The sequence below is a fragment of the Zea mays genome, chromosome 1 (genome assembly GCF_902167145.1).
Source record: "Zea mays cultivar B73 chromosome 1, Zm-B73-REFERENCE-NAM-5.0, whole genome shotgun sequence".
In the NCBI taxonomy this organism is placed as follows: Eukaryota; Viridiplantae; Streptophyta; class Magnoliopsida; order Poales; family Poaceae; genus Zea; species Zea mays.
Genome location: NC_050096.1, coordinates 44,595,070 through 44,613,786, shown reverse-complemented (window position 1 = coordinate 44,613,786; position 18,717 = coordinate 44,595,070). Strand labels below are relative to the sequence as shown.

The following is an 18,717-nucleotide window of genomic DNA, read 5'->3' as shown; positions in this document are numbered from 1 at the left end:
GGTGTGCTTGACGGGCCCCTGGTGATAGGGGCACGGCTCCTTAAGCATCTTGTCGAAGAGGTTGGCACCTCCGGGGGGCTTCCGAGGGTTCTTGTACTCGGCGGCGGCGACAAGGTCCGCGTCGGCGGCGTCGCGTTTCGCTTGCGACTTCTTCTTGCCCTTCTTCTTGGCGCCGCGCTGAGTTGACGCCTCGGGGGCATCTTCCGAAGGGCGGCCCTGGGGCTGCTTGTCCTTCCGGAAGATAGCCTCGACCGCCTCCTGGCCGGAGGCGAACTTGGTGGCGATGTCCATCAGCTCGCTCGCCCTGGTGGGGGTCTTGCGACCCAGCTTGCTCACCAGGTCGCGGCAGGTGGTGCCGGCGAGGAACACGCCGATGACATCCGAGTCGGTGATGTTGGGCAGCTCGGTGCGCTGCTTCGAGAATCGTCAGATGTAGTCCCGGAGAGACTCTCCCGGCTGCTGTTGGCAGGTTTGGAGGTCCCAGAAATTCCCGGGGCGCACGTACGTGCCCTGGAAATTGCCGGCGAAAGCTTAGACCAGGTCGTCCCAGTTGGAGATCTGCCCCGGAGGCAGGTGCTCCAACCAGGCGCGAGCGGTGTCGGAGAGGAACAGGGGGAGGTTGCGGATGATGAGGTTGTCATCGTCCGTTCCACCCAGTTGACAGGCCAGACGGTAGTCCGCGAGCCACAGTTCCGGTCTCGTCTCCGCCGAGTACTTTGTGATAGTAGTCGGGGGTCGGAACCGGGTCGGGAACGGCGCCCGTCGTATGGCCCGGCTGAAGGCCTACGGACCGGGTGGCTCGGGCGAGGGACTCCGATCCTCCCCGCTGTCGTAGCGTCCCCCACGCCTGGGGTGGTAGCCTCGGCGCACCCTCTCGTCGAGGTGGGCCCGACGGTCGCAGTGATGGTGCTCGTTGCCGAGGCGACCCGGGGCCGCAGGCGCTGTGTTGCGCGTGCGTCCGGTGTAGACCGAGGCTTCCCGCATGAATCGGGAAGTCGTGGCATGAGGTTCCGAGGGGTACCCCTGCCTTCGGGAGGCAGAGCTCTCGGCCCGTCGGACCGCGGCGCCTTCCAGGAGATTCTTGAGCTCCCCCTGGATTCGCCGCCCCTCGGTGGTTGATGGCTCCGGCATCGCGCGGAGAAGCATCGCTGCTGCAGCCAGGTTCTGGCCGACCCCACTAGATGCGGGTGGTGGCCTGACCCTGACGTCGTCGGCGACGCGGTGCTGGAAGCCCTGGGGTAGATGACGTATTTCTCCGGCCAGGGGTTGGCCCGCCCATGCCTGCCCGACGTCCCGGCGGATCGGCTCAAGCGCTCCTGCTCCCTCGTCGAGCCTGGCCTGCACCCCACGGATTTGCTCGAGCTGTGGGTCATGGCCCCCCGCCTGAACGGGGACCACAGCTAGCTCCCGTGGGATGTCAACGCGAGGCACCGGCCTAGGGAGATCACCGTCCTCCGGCATGCCGAGATGGTTGCCTTCGGAGGGACCCCCTAGATCGACGTGGAAGCATTCGCGACTTGGGCCGCAGTCCTCGTCGCCGAGGCTACGGCTACCGTCGGAACAGTCGGAAAGGCAGTAGTCGCATGCGGTCATGAAGTCCCGCATGGCACTGGGGTTGCCAAGTCCAGAGAAATCCCAACAGATGCTAGGCTCGTCGTCTTCCTCGGACCCAGAGGGCCCGTAGGTCGAGACGTCCGTCAGCCGGTCCCAAGGTGACCGCGTACGAAACCCCAGAGGGTTTGGACTTGCCTCTACGAGAGCACCCGCCAAAGCGAAGCCGCTAGGCGGGTCGAGGCTGAATCCGAAAGACGTGGGATGGGAATCGGTCGGTACCTTCTGGTCGACGGGCGGTGATGAGGTCACGTCGTGGACTGACTGCGCCGTCGTCTCAGGTACAAGGTTGACGTCCAGCAAGCTTTTCGCGAGCGTGCTGGCGTCGTCCGCTTGCTCGAGATTGGCGTGTCGCGGGGAGACGGCGCTCGCCTTCGTCTCAAACGCGAGGTCGACGCCCGGTGCGCCCCCCGTTGGGGCGCTGGGGCCGTCGACTCGCTCGACAGCCGACGAGGCACTGCCTCCTGCTTGGCCTTGGTTGCCCCGCCTCCTCCTCCGTCGGCGGGGGAGAGGACGGGGTGAGCTCGAATGTTGTTCTTCCACCACGCGGGGAAGACGTCGTCGATTCCGCCGCCGGCGGGCGGGCTGTCGGCCGCCATTGTCGTTGTCGCACGGCGGTGGAAGGAGTATCATGTCGTAGCTGCCGTCGAGGGACATGAACTCAAGGCTCCCGAAACGGAGCACCCTCCCGGGTTGGAGAGGTTGCTGGAGACTGCCCATCTGGAGCTTGACGGGAAGCTGTTCGTCAACACGCAGCAGGCCCCTACCTGGCGCGCCAACTGTCGGCGTTTCGAGACCGGGGGGTCCCTAGGCCGACGAGTGAATGTCGCCGCGTGCCCTAGCCCAGATGGGTCGAGCGCGAGGCCGAGCGCGAAGGGGGAGAGCGAGGCGGCCGGAGACCGGCGTGAGAGAGGTGGGAATCCCGCGGCCTTCGTGTTCGTCCCGCGCCCAGGTCGGGTGCGCTTGCAGTAGGGGGTTACAAGCGTCCACGCGGGAGAGGGAGCGAGCGGCCTCAAGCGAGCGCGTACCTCGTCCTCGTCCCCGCGCGGCCAACCCTCCCTAAGAGGGCCCTGGTCCTTCCTTTTATAGGCGTAAGGAGTGGATCCAGGTGTACAACGGGGGGTGTAGCAGAGTGCTACGTGTCTAGCGGAGGAGAGCTAGCGCCCTAAGTACATGCCATTGTGGCAGCCGGAGAGATTTTGGCACCCAGCTGGTGTGATGTCGTGGCCGTCGGAGGAGCGATGGAGCCTGGCGGAGGGACAGCTGTCGGAGCGGTTGAGTCCTTGCTGACGTCCTCTTGCTTCCGTAAGGGGGCTGAGAGCCGCCGTCGTCACAAAGTAAGCAGGGCGCCATCATTGCCTATCTGGCGGAGCGAGCCAGATGGGACGCCGGTCTTGTTCCCTGCGGCCCGAGTCAGCTCGGGGTAGGGTGATGATGGCGCCTCCTGTTGACGTGGCTGGTCTGCGCCCTAGGTTGGGCGATGTGGAAGCTCCTCCGAAGCCGAGGTCGAGTCTGTCTTCCGTGGCCGAGGTTGAGTCCGAGCCCCCGGGTCGGGCGAGGCGGAGATCGCCGGCTGATGCCGGGGCGGAGTCCGAGCCCTGGGGTCGGGCGAAGCGGAGTTCGTCGTCTTCTGGGGCTGAGCCCAAGTCCGAGCCCTGGGTCGGGCGGAGCGGAGTTCGCCGTCTTCCGGGACTTAGCCCGTGTCCGAGCCCTGGGTCGGGCGGAGCAGAGTTCGTCGTCTTCCGGGACTTAGCCCGTGTCCGAGCCCTGGGTCGGGCGAAGCGGAGCTTCCTATGGTGCCTTCGACCGGGCCTGACTGCCTGTCAGCCTCACTCTGTTGAGTGGCACCGCAGTCGGAGCGGCGCAGGCGGCGCTGTCTTTCTGTCAGGCCGGTCAGTGGAGCGGCGAAGTGACGGTGGTCACTTCGGCTCCGGGGGGCGCGTGTCAGGATAAAGGTGTCAGGCCACCTTTGCATTAAATGCTCCTGCGACTTGGTCGGTCGGTGCGGCGATTTGGTCAGGGTTGCTTCTTAGAGAAGACAGGGCCTCGGGCGAGCCGGGAACACATTCGCCGCTGGAGGGGGGCCTCGGGCGAGACGGAGATCCTCCGGGGTCGGCTGCCCTTGTCCGGGGCTAGGCTCGGGTGAGGCGTGATCGAGTCCCTCGTATGGACCGATCCCTGACTTAATCGCACTTATCAGGCCTTTGCAGCTTTATGCTGATGGGGGTTAACAGCTGAGAATTAGGAGCCTTGAGGGTACACCTAATTATGGTCCCCGACAACATTCTAATAGTAACAAATTCCAATGAAACTGTTTCGAGTATACGAACAAGGCCTAAAGAGGTTCTGTTCCTAAATCCACTATGTAAGAATATTAGAAGGTTATTACGACATGACTCGACTCAATCTGGCCTGAATCCTGATGTAATTTGGATATGGTTCACTTGAACACGAGATACGAGAGGGACGGCAACCGGGACACCGGGTGAGGCAAGATTGAGACATGGCCTTTTCAAAAACGGAGCAGACGGCCCTAATGCCAAACCAAAAGTTTCCACGGGCCACAAGAAAGGTATTGAGCGATAGTCACACGCGAGACGTACTGATTCTGACGGTTTTCTCCCTTCCCGATTCTTCAATTTCAATTTCTAGTGCTAGCAAAAAAAAAACCTGCAGTGGGTCAAAGAAACGCTTGCTTTTGTCGCCGCATTTCCATCTTAGGATACGACAGTGTTCAATTCATTCCCAGCCGGGAAGCTCACGCCTATCCTGAGTTCCTGAAGAAAACCTGCAGGGGCACACACGTCTCGCGGATTACGCAAGGCGTGTGCGTGTCCACCCCCAAACGGGTCGCCATGGTCTTCGTTTGAGCACTTGCGCCGGTCTCCACGCTTGCTGTTTTGGAGTGCTCTGCTTTCGGTCGGCGTCGTGCGCGTCGGTCCTGAACCGCAGCCACACACCCACACCCTACGATGGGGTGCAGAAGAGGGAGGCAGGGCGCGCTCTATGGGATTCCGGCCACGAACGCCAGGAGCCCACTTGTATTGGAAATGGAATGGATCCCAGTGGGACTCAACAGCAAAAAAACGAGACAGCGACGGGCCCTTTTCCAACGGCTGAAAACCATCGCTCTGTTTTCTCCCTTGCGAAAAGAATACAATGATGTTACTGGTTTACAGCAAGCGTGAGCGCCGTGAGTTTGCCAAACAAGGCATTTTGCTATCGTATGATTAGGCTCATGTCGCACTCGGGACAACTGAAACATAAGAGAGAGAAAGAGATACGTGTTGTGGAACTTGTTTTCAAATACTTCGACTTAAAAACAAGGCAACACAAGATGTTAAATGTTAATGTTATGCGTCCTTCGAAGCATTATTTTCTTTAAGATATAATGATCTCCAGACGAAGGTCATGAAGGATATACCTTCATCATCGCAGTATATGTTAAATAAAAAAAGAAGCATGTGACATATAAGAGACAACATAAACAATCATATAACATTATTAATTCATTCTTATTATATAATCATGGAAAAACAAGAATATTATTGAATTACAAAAGTACCTTCGACTTGATAGAAGGCAAAAAGTACAAGCGTGACGTAAAAGCAAATACCAGACCCTGTGAACAGTACGGGGTACTGTTCATCTATTTATAGGCACAAAACGCAGCCTATGAGAAATTACATTTATGTCCTTTACATTTATTATTGACTTATAGATAAATCTATGAGGACTAGATGACCTTTTCCCTTTTAAGTTGGTTCCCTTTTCTGCGATTTAGCCGAAGCTCTCTTGCGCGCAACTTCGGAGCAACAGCAACCTTTGTCACGATCATGCTCTTCCCATCGTATATGCTTTTATTCTGAGTCCGAAGGTACCTGTTCATAAGTCATGCTTGGAAGACATTGTTAAATTACATTTTTGAGGACATTCGGAGGACGAAGGCCCCCACCAGTAGCCCCTCGCAGTATTAATTTGTTTAGGATAACGAACGAATTCAGACTTCGACATGGACGAAGGCCTTAAGCCGAAGGTCCGAAAAAACACCTTCCCTTTGCTAGAATAGCAACAGTCAATGACAGACGAGACCCTCCAATTTGAAGCACGCTAAGTGTATAAATAAGAACTCACTCTGACCATATTTGGTACGCTGTTTGTGCCACTTGCTTTATTTGCTCAATTTTATAGCTCTTGCTCACTAACGCTTGCTAGTTTTTCAAGCTTCCTGAGCTTCGGTTAAAAAGACGCGTTTTCGTCATTGCTGAAGGGAAAATGTCTCAAGACAAGAAGGTTGTTGCTGAAACGAAGCTAACCGAAGAGGAGAATCTCTTTGAACAGAAGAAGGATGCGAATCCTTATATAGCTGTGTTTTTAGAATCAATGGCAAAATCAAATACAGAGAAGATTACAAAGGAGATATTGGAGGGCCTGTCTGAAGATACTGGTGACAGTGACAACTATGATGCTGAAAGTGGGGGTGAAGATTTCGAAGATGGACCGTGGAGGCCAAGCCATACAATTTTCGGAAAGTCGACCATCAAGCAAAGTCACCTTGAGAGCATGAGGGGGAGGTACTTTCGAGATATATCTATTGTGAGGGCTAGCGAAGACAATAACACTCCTGCGCCTGAGGAGAATGAAGTTGTGATCTTCCGAAGCTTCTTTAAAGCTGGGCTTCGGTTCCCACTGAGCAGGTTTGTGGTTGAAGTATTGAAAACCTTCCAAATTTTCCTTCATCAACTGACCCCCGAAGCCATATTGAGGATGAGAGTTTTCGTCTGGGCAGCAAGGAGCCAAGGGATAAAACCAAGCGCAAAGTGCTTCTGCAGCATGCACGAACTTATGTATGAGACGAAGGCCACAGGGAAGGAACAGTATCACAACAACTTCGGTTGTTACGGGTTTATCGCCCGTCCCAACGCAAGTCACCCAGTGCCAACATTTCGGAAGAGGTGGCCGGGAAATTGGATGGAGGAATGGTTTTATGTGAAGAACGATTTGGTAGCGAGGGAGGATGTTAAGGAGGTTATTATGCGTCCCATATGGTCCTGCTTCGGCCTTCGAAAGCCGAAGGTTGAAATCGATGAAGCCGCCGAAGCATACCAGAAGGCCTTTGGTACTGTATGCTTCTTCATTGGTACAAGAGACTTGATTCAAGAACATATAGCGTTCAGAGTATGGCCGCTTGTATCGAAGCTACAAGTGATGAACTGCTTGGGTCATATTCCAAAGCAGAAGATAATGCATTATCCACATCCTTCGGAGGCCGAGAAAAAAAGAGATTGAACAGAGTTTTTGATGCCATTGGTTTTGTTTACCCCGACTACTGCTACCCGCTGCGAGGACGGGGAAAGAAGAGGAAAACTGCTGCTTCGGCCAAAACTGCTGCTTCGGCCACTCCAGATGAGCCTGCGCCGAAGAGCAAAAAATTGAAAGTTCTTACCCACCGGCCACGTTATATTGAACCGGCCGTGGTACCTGAGTTTGGCGGGGAAGCTTCTTCAGCTGCTGAACCGAAAGAAACTGCTCCTCCCACGCAGAAGATTGAAGAGTCGTCTGCAATGCCGAAGGCACCTTCGACTGAGCTAATTGAAACGAAGGTTGACGAAGATAAGGCTGAAAGGTCTAAAACTGAAGAAGCAACAAGGATGCTCAGGATTCTAAGTCCTTCAACAGAAGCCACAGTGCTGCAGGCAGAAAAAAGTTCTGCCATAACCCCTAGAAGAAAAAGGATGGTAAATGTATTAGATATTTTGGAAACAACCGATTCCAAATGCCCTGCTCCCATGAAGAAGGTTGCCGAAGCTGTCAAAGCACAAACTGAAGTTGATGCTAAGCAGATAGAAGTTGAAGCTGCAACGATTGAAGCTGAAATAGATACTGGGCCTTCAAAGTCTGCTGAGAAAGAGTCTGCCGAAATTGAAGAAGTGGCAACAGAAGAAAAGGTCACAGAGCAAATTTCAACTGAAAAAATAATAACTCCTACTCCCGAAGCTTGAAAAGAGAGCATTGACTACATCATCCGCCATGCTTCGGGAAAAGGACTTTCTAAGGAAGAAGAACGAGAAGCCCAACATTATGTCCAAAAACTGAAATATCCGAAGGGGGCATTAATGTTCAATGGCAGCGGGGAGGAAGATTTTTTGTACTGTCTCCCGAATAATAAAGAAATATCCGTCTATCGGGAGATGGGTAGAAGCTTCGGATTTCCGAAGCTGGAAGATGGGCTCTCGGTATTAACAAAGGATGAATTGGCTGACAGTTTAGCATATAATAGCATAAAGGTATAAAAGTTAATTTTGTATTTTGAAAACGAGTTGTTTTATTTGCTTGTGTTTAATCCCGTCCTCCTCTTGCATGGCTTAATCCTTAGCAATGCCCTTAGAGCACAGAAAAACATTAAAGATGAAGGGTATACAATGGCTCTGAACAACCTTCGTTCGGAGGTGATTGAACTAAGAAATGAAGGTCTTGAGAAGGATAAGATATTAATTTCATTGGTAAACAAAATAAAAGAAGACGAAGCTAGTTCCAAAGTTCAAGCTGAGGCCCAAAAGAGTGAAATTGAAGACCTTCAGAGACAATTAGCTGAGGCCAAAGAAGAATGCGTTGTTGCTGAAGCTAATCGAGATGTTAGCGAATATTGGAAAATTATTTAGAAAAGACAGTTGCAGAGCTTCACGCATCCAAGGAAAGATGTTTTGAAAAATCTGTGGGGTGCGTGAAAAAGATGAAAACTAGCTTCGCCAACGTGGGCGCCTATTCAAACAAAGACAACTTTATACGAGGCGACCCTGAGGGCGTTATCGAGTGGATCAGTGGTGAAGCCGAAGCTTTTTAGGAAATTTTAAGTGATCGTGGGGACGTCTGCGCATTCTCTGGTGCGAGAGGAGTTGCAGCTATCTTGGAGAAGGCGGGTTGCGATCATGTTAAAACCTTGGCCCAGGCTAAAGCTGCTTTCTCCGTGGATGACACGAAGGATCCCTCGGCCGAAGCAAGTTTTATGGGCGGAAATTTTTTCACTGATATCTGGGAAAATGGCGGCCAAGAAATGGCTCACGAAATAATGAAGAAAAGTGAAAAAGATATTCATGAGGCTCGAGAAGCGGCGAAAAAAGCTGAAGAAGCTGCCGAACGCGAGAGACGGATAGGTATCGTTTAATAGCTTCTAGCTTCGTCATTTGTTTTTGTGACTTCGAACTAATTGATGTTTTCTATCGCAGCTGAACTACCTCCTCCACCAGAGCCATTCGACCCACTGTCCGACCCAGAAACGAAGAAAGCAATAGAAATCATTAATATGGCCGAAGCTATTGTCGACGAAGTTGTTACCAAACTGCTTAACGAAGTTGCAGAGTAAGTTCTGAAGAAAGAATAGTAGTTATTGTAAAAACATTTTTAGGATATTAATGTAACATTTGATGAACTAAATATGTAATATTTGATGCTTATAATTTTGAATCTAATATATGAATTGTTTGTAATTCAGTTCTTTGCGATGCATGAAACTTTGTGTACATACCGTTTTTGAGCATTCGGTGAAAAAACACCTTCCCTTCTTTTCATGCTTCGTAAAGAAGAGTGTTTATGCTTCGTGAGAATATACATACTTCGTAAAGAATATCCAAGCTCCGTAAAAACATCAATGCTTCGTAAACATTAGATCTCTTCTTCCATATTAGAGCTGACGAAGATGTACTTCTCAGCTTATTTTGTGCCTTGGCACCTTTTCATTTTTGTAAAGCATTCTTCGAAGATCAACTTCTTTTCCAATTCGTGTCATTGGTGTGATATGATGTATGATGTGATGCTATACGATATGATGCGATGATATGATGCAAAGAATGATGCTAATGTCGAAGACACACACCCATGCTAAAACACAATCTCTGCGTCCCCTTAGGAACGATCAAAATCTCTTTGCCGCTTATTTTTCGGCTTCACCGCTTATTTTTCGGTTTAAGTTCTGCATCCCCTTAGGAACGTCTTTTGAACTTCTTCGCCTTCTATTTCGACGGTATTCGCGTTGACTTTTCGCGCTTCGCCTTATATTTCGGCGGTATTTGGCTCTACATTCCCTTTGGAACGACTTTTGAGCTCCCTTAGGAACGACTTTTGAGCTTCAACAATTTTTGAGCTTCGTGAGACTGTGAAGAAGATATATTTCATTTTGATAAGAGCGAAGCTATTACAAGAAATTAAAAATGACAAGAAAACTAGGTTTACATTGATTGTTCCTTATTAAAAAGAAAATGACAATGAATGTAAAAATGTTTCAGAGGTAGGATATCTCTCAATAGATGTGTTTTGATTCTGGCACAGTACTGTTGACTGTGTGAGCTTCGGATTCCTCCCTGAAATCTTGCTGCTGATGGGTGTGTTGGCTCCCTTCTGGCTGCTGACCTCGTGAATAGGCAGGTTGTAGTGGTGGCGGAGGTGGAAGCTATGGCCAAGAAGCCTGTGGCTGACTAGCCGAAGCAACAGAAGCTGCTGGATGATTACCCACATATTCTGGTATATAGGGTGAGTGACACGAAGCAGTATACAGGACCTGCTTCGGTTGACTTTGCCGGGCTTCGACTTCTGCGATCTCCTTCTGCTTTTGGATGGTGATTTGGCACATTCTTGTAGTATGACCCTTGTCTTCACCACAAAATAAGCAGTAGATCTTCCTAGGCTGATCCCCATATCTTCTTCCGAAGCCCCTGGCGCCTCTGCCTCTTGGAGCTGGCAGCCGAAAAGAACTTTGTTGCTGCCCCGAAGATTGTGAAGTATACTGTGGCCTCTGCAGCTGACTTCCTCTGTCATCACTTTGAGTGGAGTTATGAATTGACCTGATATGCCTCGGGTGGATTCTTCCTCCGAAGCCCCTGGTCATCTCAGAGAACCTGTAAGCTTCCTCCCTTCTTTGGTGGATGTCATTGTCAGCCCGGATGTACTCATCCATCTTTTGAAGCAGCTTCTCCAGAGTCTGTGGGGGCTTTCTAGCGAAATACTGGGCAGTAGGTCCTGGACGAAGCCCCTTGATCATGGCCTCAATGACAATTTCATTGGGCACTGTAGACGATTGTGCCCTCAGACGCAAGAACCTTCGGACATATGCCTGGAGATACTCCTCATGGTCTTGCGTGCATTGAAACAGGGCCTGAGCTGTGACTGGCTTCGTCTGGAAGCCTTGGAAACTTGTCACCAGCATATCCTTGAGCTTCTGCCATGAAGTAATAGTCCCTGGCCGAAGAGAAAAATACCACGTTTGGGCCACATTCCGAACTGCCATGACGAAGGACTTGTCCATGACAGCTGCATTGCCTCCATATGAAGATATAGTTGCTTCATAACTCATCAAAAACTGCTTTGGATCTGAATGCCCATCATACATGGGGAGCTGAGGTGGCTTGTATGATGGAGGCCATGGGATAGCCTGCAGTTCTGCTGCCAAGGGAGAAGCATCATCAAAGGTAAATGTATCATGATTAAAATCATCATACCATCCATCCTCGTTGAATAAGCCTTCTTGATGAAGCTCCCTGTGTTGGAGCCTTCGATCTTGTTCGTCTTGAGTAAGATGGCGTACTTCTTCAATGGCTTCGTCGATCTGCCTTTGAAGATCAGCCAGTCGGGCCATCTTCTCCTTCTTCCTTTGAACTTGCTGATGGATTATCTCCATGTTTCTGATCTCTTGGTCCAGCTCCTCCTCCTAGAGTGTTGGACTGGTTGCCTTCCTTTTCTGGCTTCGGGCCTCCCGGAGAGAGAGGGTCTCCTGGTTTGGGTCCATTGGCTGCAGTGCGGCAGCCCCTAGCACTGAAACTTTCTTCGGCGGCATGACGAAGGTTAGTGCTTGCCGAAGGTGGTCGAAAAGGGTTAACCGGAGGTGGGCACCAATGTTGGGGACTTGTTCTCAAATACTTCGACTTAAGAACAAGGCAACACAAGATGTTAAATGTTAATGTCCTTCGTCCTTCGAAGCATTATTTCTCTTAAGATATAATGATCTCTAGACGAAGGTCATGAAGAATATACCTTCATCATCGCAGTATATGTTAAATAAAAGAAGAAGCATGTGACATATAAGAGACAACATAAACAATCATATAACATTATTAATTCATTCTTATTATACAATCATGGAAAAGCAGGAATAGTATTGAATTACAAAAGTACCTTCGACTTGATAGAAGACAAAAAGTATAAGCGTGACGTAAAAGCAAATACCAGACCCCGTGAACAGTACAGGGGTACTGTTCATCTATTTATAGGCACAAGACACAGCCTATGAGAAATTACATTCATGCCCTTTACATTATTATTGACTTATAGATAAATCTATGAGGACTAGATGACTTTTTCTCTTTTAAGTCGGTTCTCTTTTCTGCGATTTAGTCGAAGCTCCCTTGCGTGCAGCTTCGGAGCAACGACAACCTTTGTCACGATCATGCTCTTCCTATCGTATATGCTTTTATCCTGAGTCCGAAGGTACCTATCCATAAACCATGCTTGAAAGACATTGTTAAATTATGTTTTTAAGGACCTTCGGAGGACGAAGGCCCCCAACAATAGGCCTGAGCAAAAAGAACCGGAACCGAGGAACCGGACCGAAATAACCGAGAACCGAAACCAAACTAACCGAACCGAAAGAACCGTTATAAAATTCGGTTCTGGTTTTTTAAAAACCGAAATAAATCAGATAATTTCGGTTCTCCACTCTAAAGAACCGAAAAAACCGGAAAAACCGAAATACGGCCTGGCCCACGTGTCTGGCAGCAGATGAACCCTAAATCCCTAATAGCAATCCAGCATATCACTGATTCACCGTGAGTCCGTGACCCATTGACCCCGTGACCCGTCTCCCCCAGCCGCCCAACCCCGCCCTCGCCGGCTGGCCCCCAGGCCCCAGCCGCAGCCCGCAGGCAGCCGCCCAGACCCACTCCCCAGCCCCCTGGCCGGCCGCCTCGAAGCCCCACCGCGGTCCGCGCCAACGCCGGCCGCCGCTCCGCGCCCTCGTCGGCTCGCCCCCAGGCCCCAGCGGCCAGCGCGCCTACTTCCGGACTGCCCCAGCTGGCCAGCCCCTGGCGCCCCGCCACCCCCACCAGGCCACCACCAGCCGGCACCCGGCAGGCACGACCACATCTATTGCTTCGGAGTTTTTTAATAGCTACTCTGTCTCTAACGGTTACAGTTCGGTTAGAACCGAGGAACCGAACCGAAGAACCGAGAACCGAACTAGTCGGTTCTGGTTTCTTTGTCCTGCTATTTCGGTTCTAATTTTTGGAGAACCGAATTCTTTCAAGAACTGAGGAACCGAACCGAAGAACCGAACGCCCAGGCCTACCCAACAATACGTACAGTGCTCAGAAAGTCTTTCATGTAGCTAACTCTTTTTTTTCACTCTTTACTGTAATAGTACACCTCTTGCCCAAAGAATCACAGTTCGTTACATCGGAAGCAGCATCCGACTTCGACCATTGGAAAGAATTATACCCTCACTCAAATACATGATAATACTTCGCCACCTTACATTCTTGAATTGACGAACCCGGTCACACACACACCAATCAGAGGTCTCAGGAGGCTGGCCAGGTCTTCAGGCACAGCCCGCCTGAGAAAAATGAAGAATACGCTACGTTCTATAGTCTGTGTCAATCAGATTTTTGTGCAGAGGTGTTCGTTTTCGAGTCAGTTTGGTAGTACACTACGTCTCCGGTGTCGCTAACATAGTGGTCTTGCTTCAAGCTTTGTGCTAGCACCCCAAACAGGTGCCACGGGAGAGGACCCGACTTCTTTGGTTCTTTGTAGTACTTGCCAAGAACCGGTTTTGCTGCCTCGGTCTGCAGGTCATTCAAAAACAGGTCTTATGATCTAGGCAAAGAAACTTATAAAAAAGAAGAAAAAAAAGGCAAGAATAGGGGAAACTCTTACCGCCTCAATGAGATGGTAATGTGGGATTTGAGGGAAAAGGTGATGGATGACATGAGTTCCGATGTCATGGTGGATATTGTTAATCAGTCCATAGTCCCGGTCGAGCGTCGTCAGTCCTCCACGCAGATAACTCCATTCCTAATAATGTAGAAAAGGTCAATGTGGTATCAATAGCCAATCTATCTTCCAAAGAAGAAATCAGGATAGAATATGCATAAATTAACAGCAGTCGATAATCTGAAAAGTAAAGCGAAAACTATATAGTATAGGCTGATCTAGCTTTACATTTGGTAAGCGACAAAAACATAAACCTACATTATTTCCCCTCAAAAAGACAAAACAGGAATAGACATTTTTTGTCCAATAGTTCAATAGCATCCTACAGTTAGGTCTTACTTCAGAAAAATTACCAGAAACGATAGAACTTTGATTTGCAATATCCACCACGACGGTTTATACTATTTAAGGTTTCAGTCAATCTGGCCATTTGCAAGCAAATTAAGTACACATGTTGAAGTCTTATACCAAACATGTATCTACTGGTGGAGGAGGGCAGGGGGCTGGCGAGCAGGGGTTCTCTGAGGAGGGGTCGTGAGGCCAAGAGCGGCACCAGGATGAAGATAAGGTGTGCATGAAAAAAAAAACTTGAGGATGACTTGTGAGGTCAACTAAAGGCAAGTGGGGCCATAGTTGGCTGCTGTTTAACGGTGTGAAGAAGCAGTACCATCCTTCCCCTTCAATCCATCCAACATTCCAACCACAAAACTAGGATGACTCTATCCCCTCAACCAAACGCTAAGTTGGGATGGTCCCATCCTCAAAATCAGAGACAGGTCCACCCCATCCTGTTTGGTCTCCAAACCAAACCCAAACTTAGGTAAGGCAACATTCAAAAGCTTCTAACCAACCAAAAATGGAAGTAACCGTGGTTTTTGAAGATTACAGTGACCTTGAAACATCAACAAATTGGAAAACTGCTTTACTCATAATCACCTGTCCACGGTACCAGGGAAGCTTGTCTTCGTGGCCATGATGGTGCAAGTATGTAACCATATCCAGCCAAGCAACAAATACCTGCACACACAAGCAGCAGCCACATCAATTTCCAGCACCACAGACACCACACATTCAGATTATCTTTTTGCAGAAGTTGGGACTGAAGAGAAGGAATGTGGCTCTTACAAAGTATGGGACTCCGTAGAGCTTTAGCATCGTAACAGGACCCATCAGAAAGGTGAGACCAGCCAGAACACCAACCATGGCCAGCCAGGATGCCGTTGATGTTATGATGTCCTTCTTTTCATTAGGTTGGAACAAATCACTGCTTGGGTTGAAGTGTGATCCTGACTTCCCTGGACTCCTTGCGAACTACATAGCACACATGAACCCGCAGAGCAGGAATTTAGCACGACCACAACACTATGAAACAAAAACGTCTGTTCGCCTAATTCAGGCGTCATCGATAGACATGTTCTTAGCCTCACCAAGTATAACGGGAATGCGAGCAAGGGGAACGGCATGGTGAACCGCAATTTCCTAGTCATAAAGTCCAGGCTTTTGTACAGCCTCTCTGGTAGCTGCACAATCCGAGAAACCATCAAGCACCATTCATGGACATGCACCATCAGCGTAACTTGTGAAGCTCCAACAAAGGAGAGAGCGACAGGAAACGAACCGGGTGCCAGGACTCGTCCTTCTCAACGTGGCCGTGGTTTTGATGGTGCGTCCTGTGGCTAATCCTCCTGAAAATGGCATTCAAAGGCAGGTGGTTCCATGACATCAACGATAATCCTCGACAGAAACTAACAAGCATGAGAAACATGGGGTAATCCTACCATCCGTGGTAGGGGACAAGAATGGAGGAATGGAGTATGTGGCCGACCACGCTGTTCAGCTTGGGGTTGTTCGAGAAGCTCCCGTGTCCACTGCAAACAGCAGACATGCGGCACAAGTCAAAGACCAGAGTCCAAAGCTTCCATGAAAAACAACAACAGGGCAATCCAGAACATTGGTGCGTACCAGTCGTGGCCGAGGACGAAGAGCGCCCAGAACATGGTGCCCTGCGCGGCCCAGTAGAGCGGCCAGACGAGCCAGCTGTCGAGGCGCGCGGCGGCCGCGGCGAGCCCCAGGACGACGACGACGTCGCGCAGCACGTAGGCCATGGAGCGCCAGGGGTCCTTGACCCAGCAGTGCTTGGGGATGGCCGCGCGGATCTCCGCCAGCCCGAACGGCGGCGGCGCCCCCGGGTCGAACTCCCCGCCCGCGGCGCCGCTGGCCGCCACGTGCTCGTCGCCCTCCCCAAGGGGGGAGCTCCTCTTGTCCTCCTCGACGGCGGAGGTGAGGCGGGTGGCCGCGGAGACGCGGAGCGCCCAGTCGCGGTGGATGGCCGCGGGCGCGGGGCGGCCCGGCGCCGCCGCTGCGGAGAGCGCGGGGGGCGACGGCGCCGCAATGGCGCCCCGGCCGGCGCGCAGGCGCAGCGGCGCGAGGCCGCAGCACTCGGAGAGCACGAGCCGCGCCATTGCCGGCAGCGGGGCGGGGCGGGGCTACGGGTGGATGGCCCTGGATTGGCTCCTAGTCTAGAGTCCACACACCGTCGCCGCCGCCGCCGTTGGTTGGCACGGGATCTTCTGCGTTCGGGGGGATGGGATGGGGTTTGGGTGTACGGTGGTGGCCGGGCTTGCCAGGACAGGCTAATCCAAGAATATACATTTTATACCGCGGCGCGCGAGCCGGAGTGGCGATGGGGGGCGGGACCGGGAGGGACGCGGTGCGGTGGACTCGGACCTGGACCAGCACTGTGGTGGAATGCTGGAATGTGGGTGGGTCCCATCGGTCGGACGCGAGTCGAGGAGGAGGAGCAGCTGATGCACGTGTGAATCGTTGCGGGTCTGGACGGAGCTTCGACGCCGGCGGCCCTGCCTGCTTTTTAATTCGTGTTGACTCCTTTTGCCTTTGCTTGGTCCTATAACTAGTCTGGCTGGTCTAAAAAGTTCTTGTCGTGTAAAACTACAACTCCTGTGCGAAACTGCACAATGTATCAGATGCGTATTCCATTCCTCTCCACTATCTGACGCATAACAGACTAACCTGATTTGCCTCGATACTTCGTTACGGACTTAACGCCCCTGCCCTGTCCTGTCTTTGACAGAGGCAGTCAGATGTCCTGTTAACCACAGCCAAATCTGACGAACGAGTCACATGGTTTAGCTATCCTCCTGTGTTTAACGAGCCTCCCTCTGTTCGGTAATCTGTAAAGGACTTATTTGACCATGTTATGTTCGTGTTCTCACATGCGCGATCCTCATGGAGCGAGTCCATACCAGCTCGCTGACATTGAGGCGTCGGAGCAAGAACAGTGTACACGCCAGCCTGACGCCTCCCTCGCGGAGAAAAGTCAGTGGTCAATTGGTCGTCGCGCCCAAGCCCCCAATGCACAACAAAAGTATAGTAAAAGAATGCGCATAGATTTTATGTCGAAATGAGGAGGGATGGAGAGTAATCTGTAAGTTTATAGTCAACTGAAGCACAAGTCATAATGGTCAAGTTGTCATACCAGCCAACAACTGTGTGTGTGGGAGTTAATAGCTAGGTTACAAATATACGTATGTAGGAGTTATTAGCCATGATCTCACAATATTATATTAGAATCCACCAGATGTGTTATGTTTAATTTCGTACATGTTTACTTTTATATTTATATATTGTAGATAAATGGTATGAAATCTATTCTCTGTATCTACCAAAAGTTACATGAGCCTTCTTAGACTCAGAGCCTCCAAATAGAAGAGCAAAAACAACCACAAAAGAGAGCTTAACGACTAAAACAAGATATAAACACTAAGCTTCAGAACTTCTTTATTATCCTTACTTTCAAATTGTTCTGATATTGAGTAGAAGCAACCCTCCACCTCGCATGTTTTCAAGTTGCTACATTTATGATTTATCTAGTGAAGATAGCACGTGTCTTATGCGCAACACTCCCTCATCTCAGCGCTCCCACGCTTGATCCGGCCGTCACCTACTCACCTGGCTGGCTGGCTATATATATACAAGAAGAGAATACCATTTCAATTTTGATCTGTCTCTCGTGTCAAACTAAGGTAGTATTTGGTTCTATAGCCAGTTAGGATAGAGCAGCTCCGTTCGAGATTTTGAAAAACTGAATAGTTTAGCATTTCAATATGATTTTTTTTTCTTTAAGTCACTCTATTTACATAGAACCAATCCAAACAATAACAAATTGAGGGTAAAACGACTTCGTACCTCTATACTCCGGAACCGAACACTAATATAAAGACCATCAAACTAGCGTCCTATGGATGTAATTTAGAGGCCATGAGACTCAGACTATCTCATCGTATATCCGGAGCTAAGAGCAACTCCAAAAGACTCTCTACAATCTTCCTAATTGATATGAATGAGATTTTTTGAAAAAAAAACTCTCCAACAACTTATTCAAAGTGTTATTCAAATATAGACATCTTCTATTTCAGATTTCTGGCTAGCCAAAGATAGAAAACGTAAATGGCTCTCTAGAGTGCAAACAATATATAAAAACTGTTGGAGATCAGAAAGATATACAAAGTGATTTTTTGTGCAAGTGACTCTCCAAATGATAATTTAGAGAGTTAAATTTAGAAAGACTCTTGGATATGCTCTAAGTCAAACAACTCGAGACATACTCACACTGCACATGTAAGCAAAATATCCCTTCTTCACACCACTTGATTTGGTAGAACAGAATTTACTTCTTCACACCAACTAATTTGGTGGAACTAAAATTTATGAAACTAGACTAAACTTTAACATTATTTAATGAATTTGTCCATTGTGAAAGGTTCAACTGTGCATAATAAAACGGCTGAGGGAATGCTCAATAGTAACTATAAATTGCTCAAAGGAAATTTGAGTCAAAATAGTTAATTTGTCTACTTTGGTTCTTTCAGCTAAGTTCTTTATTCTTGTTCATTGAAAAATTTTGTACCAAAAAATGGAAGCCTATGTAATCATCGTGTATCCATCTTAGCAATTGGAAGAATGGTTTTGATTGGGTTGTGCAAAAAAAGTAACATAACATGTTGAATAAAAGTTATAAATAGAACCATGCATGAACCCAAGGATGAGATGGTTTCATGTTGGCGAAAAAAAGAAAACAAATAGTGTTTAGATTTAGATATGTATCCACTT

General features: G+C 49.8%; 1 protein-coding gene across 1 annotated transcript; it reads right to left on the bottom strand.

Moving 5' to 3' along the window:
- Positions 1-12,979: 12,979 nt before the first annotated feature.
- Positions 12,980-16,190, bottom strand: LOC103644592 (omega-3 fatty acid desaturase, chloroplastic). Its single transcript, NM_001428412.1, has 8 exons — positions 15,550-16,190; positions 15,366-15,455; positions 15,206-15,272; positions 15,015-15,107; positions 14,713-14,898; positions 14,524-14,604; positions 13,531-13,668; positions 12,980-13,439 (listed from the first exon to the last, which is right to left on the bottom strand). Exons 1-8 carry the CDS (start codon positions 16,047-16,049, stop codon positions 13,251-13,253), a joined length of 1,344 nt encoding a protein of 447 aa, NP_001415341.1. The 5' UTR covers positions 16,050-16,190; the 3' UTR covers positions 12,980-13,250.
- Positions 16,191-18,717: the final 2,527 nt, after the last annotated feature.

Excerpts from the sequence above, each read along its gene's own strand:
- LOC103644592 (NM_001428412.1), bottom strand. The coding sequence starts at position 16,049 with ATGGCGCGGCTCGTGCTCTCCGAGTGCTGCGGCCTCGCGCCGCTGCGC. Across the intron at positions 15,273-15,365 it reads CTTGTCCCCTACCACGGATG|GAGGATTAGCCACAGGACGC; the intron begins GTAGGATTACCC and ends TGCCATTTTCAG. Across the intron at positions 13,440-13,530 it reads ATTACCATCTCATTGAGGCG|ACCGAGGCAGCAAAACCGGT; the intron begins GTAAGAGTTTCC and ends AATGACCTGCAG.